The 10,399-nt window shown below is 40.2% G+C and overlaps 1 protein-coding gene and 1 long non-coding RNA gene across 4 annotated transcripts in view; one reads left to right on the forward strand and one right to left on the reverse strand.

The window, feature by feature from the left end:
• Positions 1–7,495, forward strand: part of cntn4 (contactin 4) — a 137,638-nt gene extending 130,143 nt beyond the window's left edge. For all 3 annotated transcript variants that reach the window (XM_046384797.1, XM_046384799.1, XM_046384798.1), the window contains 7 exons: positions 306–376; positions 2,412–2,646; positions 2,920–3,035; positions 3,941–4,127; positions 4,209–4,321; positions 4,423–4,591; positions 5,023–7,495. In XM_046384797.1, coding sequence (XP_046240753.1) covers positions 306–376; positions 2,412–2,646; positions 2,920–3,035; positions 3,941–4,127; positions 4,209–4,321; positions 4,423–4,591; positions 5,023–5,114 — 983 coding nt within the window. In that variant the 3' untranslated portion in view covers positions 5,115–7,495. The remainder of the gene's footprint in view (positions 1–305; positions 377–2,411; positions 2,647–2,919; positions 3,036–3,940; positions 4,128–4,208; positions 4,322–4,422; positions 4,592–5,022) is intronic.
• LOC124056885 lies at positions 4,323–5,145 on the reverse strand. The gene is made up of 2 exons (XR_006843027.1): positions 5,015–5,145; positions 4,323–4,685 (listed from the first exon to the last, which is right to left on the reverse strand). It is a non-coding gene; the product is annotated as an uncharacterized LOC124056885 (long non-coding RNA).
• Positions 7,496–10,399: the final 2,904 nt, after the last annotated feature.

Here is a 10,399-nt window from a genome sequence, read left to right on the forward strand (position 1 = left end):
GCTGGCAAACTTATCAAAATGCAGCTTATGGTGTTGGGTTGGGTACGTTCTGTATCACAACGAACTGAAATTCTGTTCAAATTGATTATGTTATGTGTTGGTATAAAACGCTCCACAGGCTGGCTATGTCTGCAAACATGGCTCCACTGCAAGAAGTTTGCTGATCTCTTACAGGAGTTCTGGATGTCAGAAAGTTACCTCTCCCTGCTGTTTGGGAGTGGCAACTTGGATATTGATTACATGTGCCTTTTCAGGATTGTGTGGAGCCAACAGGGCTAAGCTGATCTGTCTTCTTCTTCCTCCAGCTCCGAAGGTCACACCGGCTAATGTGAGTGGAGGCGGTGGCAGTCGCTCCGAATTAGTCATCACATGGGAGGTAAGCAAGCCTGCTCAGGTCCCCCTCACCCAAAGAGGAGTGAGCCAGACGTCATTATTCTCTGTGGATCTGGGCCTCTGTTTCATTAATAACAGCCGAACTGCTTAATGTATGGCATTTCATTTTTAAGAACAGAGGGGCAATAACTGCTGCTGTCACCTAGGGGAGAGAAAAATGCTTTGAGGTTTCAATAAGATAATTAAACTCAATGGCTCATTCGAAGTCCCAACTTTGTTTGAGATTGTATTCCCTTTCTTTTTGAATTTTTTTTCTGCCTTTCTTTCTTTTTCTTTTTTCTTTTTCTTTTCTTGCTTTTGTACAAAGCTTCCGCCTATCAATTCGGCTCCAAAAGCTGCACAACATCATCAGCTCCAACTGTGAAACATTTGATGGAACCACTGTTGTTTACTGATGTTTCAGTATGCAAGAGTTCAATTAAGTCTAACTTCTGCTTAACAAAGCTACTATTTTGCCTCAGTCATGAAAATTCCTGAGGCATTTTCCCTCGGATAGAACGTTAATGTTACAAGCTGCTTACAAGTTTTGTGTGTTATGGTTTAGTGGGACTAAAAATGTAACTTTTGTCCTGAGGGTGACTGTAGTGTAAAAGGCCTTGGGGCCATCAGTGTCAAATGGGTTTAACCCTCTGGCAATCTGCCCTTAAGATTTAGTTTAGTGCTCACATGTTGGCCTGATGGGGACACCAGAAAGGAAAAGTTGAGTTTATTTCAGTTTGGTTGCATCTGTAACAAAATTCAAGAAAAAAAATAATAAAACATATAAGTACAACAGTACAACAAAAGTTAAAAGAACTATGATTGCAGTGAAAAAAGGCCATAATAAACAAATGTGGATATGTACATTTTTCTCAAACACTGATTAAATATTGAATATTCAAGGATTCAAGGATTCAAGGAGCTTTATTGTCATTTCACACATGTAGAAACATGAGGTGGAACGAAATTAGTTTCCCCGATCCCGGTATAAGTCCAATTACCTAACAAAATACCTAATACAATAAAAATAAATATAAACAACACTATGTAAATATAAAAAAAGCAATCAGAATAAAAGATACAAACATCAGAATAAAGCTATCTAAACAGTACTGCGGTATTGTGCAAATGACAGGGTAGTCTTTGAAAGAGAAATTTGTATATGAATATATCAACACTGCAGCAGAATTAAAAACAATTTTTACATTAATTTATTTACAATACCAACTGTCTTGTATTGCTCCAAACAAGTTTTTTATTTATTTTTTTTATCAAGTAAAACAACTTTAGTTTGAAATTACATTTATGAATATTTAAAGTAAGTTTGTTATCAAAAATGAAAATGAATGAAACAGGTGAAGATGCTGTCATTAGTTTAAGGGGATAACAAACAGGATCCCAGAATCAATCTCTGTAGGACATCAGAAGCAATTCAAGCCGTGTAAGTCCATCCAATTACATTCACAAAACGCTTCTGATAATCACTATAATTTGACAGCTGTTGGTTAGTGAAGCGTTAATGGTCAATTAGCAAAATATTTGATAAAACCAAAAATATACTATAATAATGCCCATTAAAAAAATGTCCAGAGCTCCCTAAAGACATTTTAGTTCTCATTATATTCCCAAGAATGTCAGTACTGACCCAGAGTTTAGATATCTCAACCACAGTCTGAGTACCAATGGGTCCTTCTTCTCAAAGGGCTAAAACAGAAAGAAGTGCTTTTATATATGAGCGTGTGTGTATTAGTGGATGAGAGTGAAGAGGGTTGGTTTATCCACGAGAACGAACTCTGCAGCTATAAATGTGTGAGGCATGTTATCAGTCTGGACAACAGCTGCTATGGTAGCATGCTGAGTGCACTCTACTGTGTAATGGATGTTTCCATTAATAAATCTTGTGTGTACAGCATGTTACATTTGAGGCAAAGCATTGCCTAAAAGTTGTAAAGCAATGTCTTTCATTTTGGATTTTTGGAAGTTAAATTTATTCTGTGTGGGTTTTTGTTTTTGTTTTTTTTGTTTGTTTTTTCCTGTAGCCGGTTCCAGAAGAGCTGCAGAATGGACCAGGTTTCGGCTACGTTGTGGCTTTTCGACCGCACGGCGCAACAGGATGGATGCAGGCTGCTGTACCATCAGCTGAAGCGTCCAGATACGTCTTTAAAAATGAGAGTATTCAGCCTTTCTCGCCTTTCCATGTGAAGGTCGGGGTTTACAACAATGAGGGGGAAGGGCCATTTGGACCTGTCACCACTATCTACTCTGCTGAGGAAGGTGCGTAGAATCTCTCACACATCATCTCTATTTCCTCATCTACTACTAATGCTTGAGTACAGGACTAGATGCCACTGTACAGACCCAAACAGGCATCAGTAGTCCTGAATCCGGCGTTCTTCTATCAGCAATTGCAGACGTCTTCCCCATAACTTCCCTCCCTTTGTTGTTTGGATGAAAGAAAGAGCTTTGAAACAGTTTTGATGTTCCCACTTTGAGGAAAGCTCAGTGTTACTTCTAATATCATTCAGAGTCTTTATACATTAACTCCAGAGCCTGGCCGAGCGCCCACCAGGGTCCGTGCCAAGAGCCTCTCTGCATCCGAGATTGAAGTTTCGTGGAAGGCTTTGCCCTGGAATGCCAGCAAAAAAAGAGTGCTGGGCTATGAGGTGAGCTGTGCTGATATACTGTGCTTGTATGTGCTTCCACTGAATGCGTGTGTGTGTGCGCATATATTTGCACAGCACTACTGCTGTTGAGTCTTGTTCTTTTCTATTATTGATGAGTGTTTCAGGCTCATGCACCTTGGGCATAGGAGATAATAGCTTCCTGCATGCATAATGGTCCAGCGTAGTCCCATGCTTGTGGGTTTAGTTGTGTTTCTCTTGTTATTTACCTAAGTACTGTAACCATCCTGATTAGCGTACTGATGCAATACTCTTAGGGATAGAACATTTAGCCTCTAATCCACACAACAAAGCAGTTTCAGTCACTGGCTTTGCGCTCAGTTAGTTCTTGTCATTTTAATTCCGCTCATTAATGAAATCCAAGATGTGAACAAAGGCGCTGTTTTCATCCACAGATTGCATAAAGTGCCAGAATTATAAATTGTTGACCACTCAAAGTCAACAGAGGAGCAGGGCCTGAGCAAACCATTCCTTCGAGGAAAGACAAATTATATTTGTGCTGTCAAGCGTGCCAGTTATTTCAGCCCTGACAAACAGAGTGACAAAAAAAATCTGTTATCAGTGAAGGTTGATGGCAGGGGATTTTGTAGGATTTTTTTTCTTCTCCTTTTTTTTTCCATATTAGACTTCACCCTTTACCACGACTTAAACCATGACACATGTCTGATAAGCACAACTGAGACATGTAGCTCGGAGTGAGCGAGAGGTACATGAGGTGACGTGTTGCTCAAGATTGTTTGCAGGCCAGTTCACATCTTCCCTGCAGTTGAATCCACATCTCCCTGTTTCCAGTTTGCACTTCATTGACTGGGTGTAACAAAAAGCTTTTAAGGTGTCTGTTTTGTTCTCTGTGTTCACATCTGTGGTTCTGCCCTGTTGCTTTTCAGCTGAGGTACTGGAGTAGAAGTGAGAGGGAAGACACAGCCAGTGTGCAAAGAACTGTAGGAAATCAAACGTCTGCTATTATTCGCGGGGTGAAAGGCAGCACCACATATTACATCTCAGTGAGGGCGTACAACACTGCTGGAACAGGGCCTCCCAGCTCCACCGTCAATGTCACAACCAAAAAACCACGCAAGTATCTGATCTAATTATAACTACTGTGGTCACTGGTCAGCTTTTTGGAGGTGAATAATGTGTTTTTCCTCCTCACAGCGCCCAGTCAGCCGCCAGTTAAAGTGATGTGGAACACGTCAAACTCCAAGATCATACTGAACTGGGAGCAGGTCAAAGCCCTGGAGAATGAGTCAGAGGTCACAGGCTACAAAGTAAGCACCCAGTTGTTTGGTTTTATTTATCAGAAAATGGTGTTTGTTTTCATGGCTCTCTGTGCCTGACTCTTGACATGACTTGCGCGACTCATCATCAGGTGCTCTACAAGAAGAATCGACACAGCCGGCCCAATGTCATGGAAACCAACACCACTTCTGTGGAGCTCGCCCTGCCCACTGATGAGGATTATATCATCCAGATAAAGCCATTTGGAGAGGGAGGGGAAGGCAGCAGTAGCAGGCAGATCACCATCCCAAGGATACCAGGTCAGTGGAGAGCTAGTTAGTGCCTCCCTTGTGGCTGAGCTGAATAATCCACTCCTCTGCTGTTGTTTTGCCAGAATAGACTAGCTATCATCATCTCCAAAGGAACAGAGAGAGAGAGAGAGTTGGGAAAAGAATGTGCTACATGAGACAGTCATGTAATTATGGCCTCTTCTTGACACCGTAAAGCAATCTTTGCGTGAGAAGTTGAGCAATTTATTAAGAACACTTTCAATGTCACATTCTGCTGCTCAAATAATACCTCTCAAGTATTTTTGAAATGAGTGTTTTCATCTTGGAATTACAAAAGCAGGCTAGAGAGGCAGACAGTAAAATAAATGAAATGCCAAAAAGTCTATGTGGGTTATTCTTTTTTTTTTTCCATTTTTACAACAAACACACTAACAGCCTCGGTCTTTTCAATACCTTTTCAGGCCCCAATGCAGTCGGCTCAGCGTCCAAGGTCTCCACTCTGTCAGCCCTCAGTACAATAGCACTGTCTTTCACAGCGCGGACATCTTTATGACAAACAGCTCCCAGCAGATGTTGCATTTGATGTGCAGACAGCTCTATGGTGGAACGCAAACACAGCCCACTCTGGTGTAACTAGATCCATTCATTTAGATTTTAGAGGCAGAAGGAAAATGCTGACGAAAAAAAAAAATGCGCCATTGAGATGACAGAGAAGGAGTCCCCTTCAGCACCCAGGCTAAGTAAAGGAGAATGACCGATGTCGTGACTATGTTGTTACCAAAGCAGCTTTCATAAAAAAATAAGTGAGTAAAATAAAGAGAAAAATGTCTTATATGCATCTTTTTGTATGACATGTTGAGCTTTTATAGATTTTTTTTCCTAATCAATTTGAAGTGGGTCTGGGCTTATGGGGGCAAGAACAATTAAGTGCATGTCAAACAGCATCATCAAATTTCCTGGTCTGAAGGTTAAGAATGTGATTTGACTGCACACCTTTTGTCTTCTAAAATAATATAGTACTTGTGATTTTGATTCTAACAGGCCAGAGATGGTTTTTCCTTCTTCAAGTGAATGAACTTAACTGTTATCTGTTACATCTCTGCATTTCTGTTTCAATGATAGTTCAAAAATATTTCATTCAGAGGACTACATGGACATGTTTGGTGTTTGTCACTGCTGGTCATCTAGCCAAGTAGGCTACTGTATGTGAAGAAAGGATTAGCATTCAAAATCATTCGACTCTTGACAGCACATGCAAATGCTTTACTATAAGACTACTGGTAAAGTGTTGGCATTTGCACACTGGACAAAGTAAGCCAGTTAAAGTTGAAAAAAACTCCTACATTATTAATAGTTATATAAAAGGCTGGGATTTATACTCACATACCTTCCCACGTACTTTGAATTACAAGTCGTTATAATCATTCCCCCTGTCCACACAGGCCCTTCATGGCATAACTACAGTGCTAAATTGAGTGTCAAAATCCACAGTCCTGCACAAAAAGGCTTACTAAAGTTCAGCCTAATTTGTTTGCTAAATGAGTTTGTTGTTTTGCAAAGTTTGTTTTTTTCATATGAAATTCCCTTTTCTGTTTTTCCTATAAATGTTTCCTTGTTGAGGTGCACCAGAGGGCCACCTATTGGCTTCTGCTTGAACTCTAGAACTTTGCACATAAAGAGGACTTTAAAAGACACGATAGTTGCACTCAAAGGGGATTCCTTCATGGCCATTGGGGACAGACAGAATGATTCAAATGACAAATAACTTTCTGCATACAGCATGAAAACACAAAGAGGAATCCTAACCTTAACATGCTGGATGCTAAGGTGTTAGCATGCAATGTTTTTTGATGCTAATCCTCTCTGGGAAGGTGATCAAGAACTCCCAAAAGGTTGATGAGGTCCACAAAGCCAACCATGTGATAGTTACTGAGCTTATTACCAGAAGTTGCATCATGCTGTTTTGGAGAGCTTCTACCCTGGATACTGGTGACTAGACCAGCCTTGTGGTTGTCTCATGCTCCTCGTTCGTTCAGTTAGCCCTGTGTCTAGAGCTATTCTTTGCCTTCTGTGTGCCTCATCATATGTAAAAAATCCTCAGGTCCTTGAAGAGCCTTAACTTATCATATGTATATCAAAAACATTAGAAACATAGAACTAAGAAGCAGCTGCAGTGATGTTTACATGCTGCTGTGTTGATAGTTACTGTATGTGGTCAGGATGGGTGTGTGGGTGGGGGTCCAGCATCCTTTTTGCAATTCCGAGGTTACTGAGGTTAGTTTGAATGACATACTGCTGTTTCACATTGGATATTGGCAATATAACGAGGGCCTGGTGCATTTTTATAGGTGTGTATTCTTAATTAAAGACAATGCTGCTGATATTTTCCTTTTCCCATAGTGTCCTGATGCCATGTGGGAGTGCTGTGCTACAGAGGTACAGTGCAGTCTGTATGTAGCTTGTAATCCAGTTAAGTAGTTTGTACTTTGAAGGGAAGTGTACTCTAGGCTATTGGGTCTTGCTCAGAATCATGCATCAAGAAATGTGTAATATATTGTTTTGTACACTTCAAATCATTTATATAAAAGAACCTTTCTAAAGAGATGATTTACTCGGTTTTTATGTATGACTATGTTTCACAGTGTAGCTAACTGTCGCTCAGCATGACTGTGCTTTGTCCTCTTCTCTCCATCTGCAAACCGACTGAATGGCTTTAGAAACATGCAAGGTTCATGCATCTGATAGGTTTGTGTAATTACTGTATGTGTACCATGAAATCTGAACCATGGTCAGCTCCATGTCTATGCTTCTGTCTCAGTCAGCCCCTCTGAAATATACTGGGTCTACTGTCCATATACGCTCTACACGAGGGTTTCTTCTGTTGTTGTTTGTTGTTTATACTGTGTTAATAAAGTTTATTGATTTATAGGACAATGTCAAGCTCTGTTGGTCCATCCATCAATACATAGCATTTATGTGAGAACTGACATGCAAGGGTATTCTTACTCAGGCCTCTGCGTTTGTTCAGAATACATTTGTATTGAATGGAATAAAATGTCTGGATCAAACAGTTAGGGGGGCTGTATATCCTTATTTTATATATTAAAGGTTTATTCCAGTTGTATTTCACAGCAGAGGCCTGGACTTCTGACTTTTAGGACTGTGTATGGGTTATGTTCCAAAGACATTTGTTCCTACATTTACCATAATGCAACGTGGTACCATGTCTTCATTAGACTCAGTGGCCATATCTTTCAAACTGCCTACCCTACATTAATAGTTCAGGCTTCTGGTGAAGAATTTGTTGTCTCAGCACTTAATCTGGGATAATCCTGTATGTATGACACCACTATAACCTCATCAGGGAGCATTTTTTTCCAGACTTGACAAACTCTGCAGGGCCATTGCTTGCCCCCCCCTCCGCACCTGCCCAGAATGAACAACAATTCAGAATTTATCAGTGCAATTTATTTCCAAATAAATACTTCTGAATTAATAATTACACCAAACATGAAGTTAAAAAAGGTTATAATAATAAATAAATACCACCATCATTATTATAAACAAAGATTTGTACAGTGACTGTAGACTGAACATTGAACTGAACATTGTAAACACAGAACAAATTATTTAAGTATATACCCTTGTTAAGTAATAATGTGCAAATTTCTTCAGTATATAATAACGTACATAAGAACAAATAACCACACAATAGGCTTGTGCAAAATCGTATCATGTGCGATTAATCGTCAGAAAAACTGTAACCGGTTAATATTTGCTACTTTGCGATTATGGCAATAAGTGCCTCATGACGCATTTTTGTGTGCGACTCACTCTTACCATCATGTGAGCCCACAACAACAACAATGGAGGAAGGCAGTGGGATTGAAGCGATGCGGAGCAGCTCGTTCCTAAAAGAGGTTCAACATCTGTCGCTTGGAAATGGTTTGGGTTTGAAACGTCTGACCTTGAGCAGAGTAGCGCTGTTTGCAAGGTGTGCAAAAACACAGTGAAAACCAGAGGAAGTAACACAACAACCTTGCTTAATCATCTGAAACATCACCTAAGCCAGAGTATGATGAAAGCCAAACAATGCGCAATGAGGCCAAATCGTCGGCTACAGCGAAGTCTCCTCCGGCGAATGTTGGAAGGAATTTCACTCAGCCGAGAAACCACAATGTGTTTAGTCACTCTGTCCCTTACGACCGGCAAAGTAAGCACTGGAAGGACATAACGCGGACCCTGGCATATTGCCTTACAAAAGATATGCTGCCACTCCATACAGTGGAAAAGGTGGGTTTCAAACATCTAATGACAAAAATGGACCTGAGATACAGTTTACCATCTCGAAAGCATTTCTCCCAGACAGTCATACCCGCGATGTATGAAGAAACAAGAGGAGAGATAATAAGAGCCCTGTTTTCAGTCGAGTTCTCACGGATCTCTGGAGTAGCAGGAAAACCGATGTGACTTTTTCTGAACTTATTCGTCCTGTTTAATTTTAATGTGGATATGCACTCCTTTGTGACCTTGACATGAGAAAATCTGAAGGGCAAAGTTACTAACTTTTTGCTTCATTCTGAAGCGGTTTGTGCATTGTGCAATGCAACACCATTTTAACCGGTTAGAATGAAGTAGTTAGCTTGACTTATGATTCGTCAATATCATTTAAGAACAATGTTTGTGGTGCAATAGGGTAACTGATTTAGAGTCGAAACACGCAAGTGCATTTGTCATCAATTAATCGTCAAATTAATCGTTATCGGCGACATGCCCTAAATAATCGGGATACATTTTTTGCCAATATCGCCCAGCACAATAGCATTTACTCAACAGAGGGACTTTACCGTCTCTGTACAGAGATCATTCTGCTATTCAATAGAACAATGTTACAGACATTTTCACAACCACCGGAGCTGACTTTAAAAGGACCTCTCTGCACAATTTCCACATGATCAGCATCTAAACTGTGAGCTGACCATAGAGCAGGATCAGTTGGAGGGGGCACATATGTCTCTACAGTGTCGCTTACTGATGGCCTCTCAGTGACAGGACTCACTCTGCTTTCAGAAGCGGTGGTTGTGTATGGCGTTGTATCTGTACCTTAACTGGTAGGTGATGGCTGTTGAGTCTACAGACGAGCTGGTCGGTGGTTGATGTTGTGGGCTTGAACTTCTGGTGGATGGTTGATTATCTAAATCTTCCTCCTGGCACGTATTTAAGCATTGACCCTGCATTCAGAAATACAAGACAAAATATTAAGGGATTCTACTGAAATGAACCATAGTACATAAAATTGCATATATTAATTAGGTTGACGTAGGCCTACGTGTAACTGACTGTAACTGACATTTCAAAATTCATAACTATTTTACATTTATAGAGGTTTCATAAGGGTCAATATAAAAATTCTGTACATAATTTTGTATGAATAAGAAGGGGGGAAAGCTACATAACTGTAAGATTGATTTTTTTCATATTACAGTTTCACTAACAGATGTCGCCCTTGGCCTATGAACCTGAAAACCGACGAGCAACGTTTACGTGTAAATGAGAGGGCAACCGCATAAATAAATATGCGTCTTTATAAATATCCTGAACTGCAGTATCATGTGAAGTAAACTTGGCTATTAGGGTAACGATACTTGACTGCAAATCTGACGGTAGCAAGCACCAAGTTAAACTCAGAAACAGCATAGCTGGCAACCTGAGGAAGGATTGCTAATCCTATGCATCGATTGATTGATAGATAGATATACTTTATTGATCCCAGGCTGGGAACTTACAGTGCAGCAGCAGCATTACACACAATAAGCTATACAAATATGTTGAAAATAG

Source organism: Scatophagus argus, chromosome 3 (genome assembly GCF_020382885.2).
Source record: "Scatophagus argus isolate fScaArg1 chromosome 3, fScaArg1.pri, whole genome shotgun sequence".
Classification (NCBI taxonomy): Eukaryota; Metazoa; Chordata; class Actinopteri; family Scatophagidae; genus Scatophagus; species Scatophagus argus.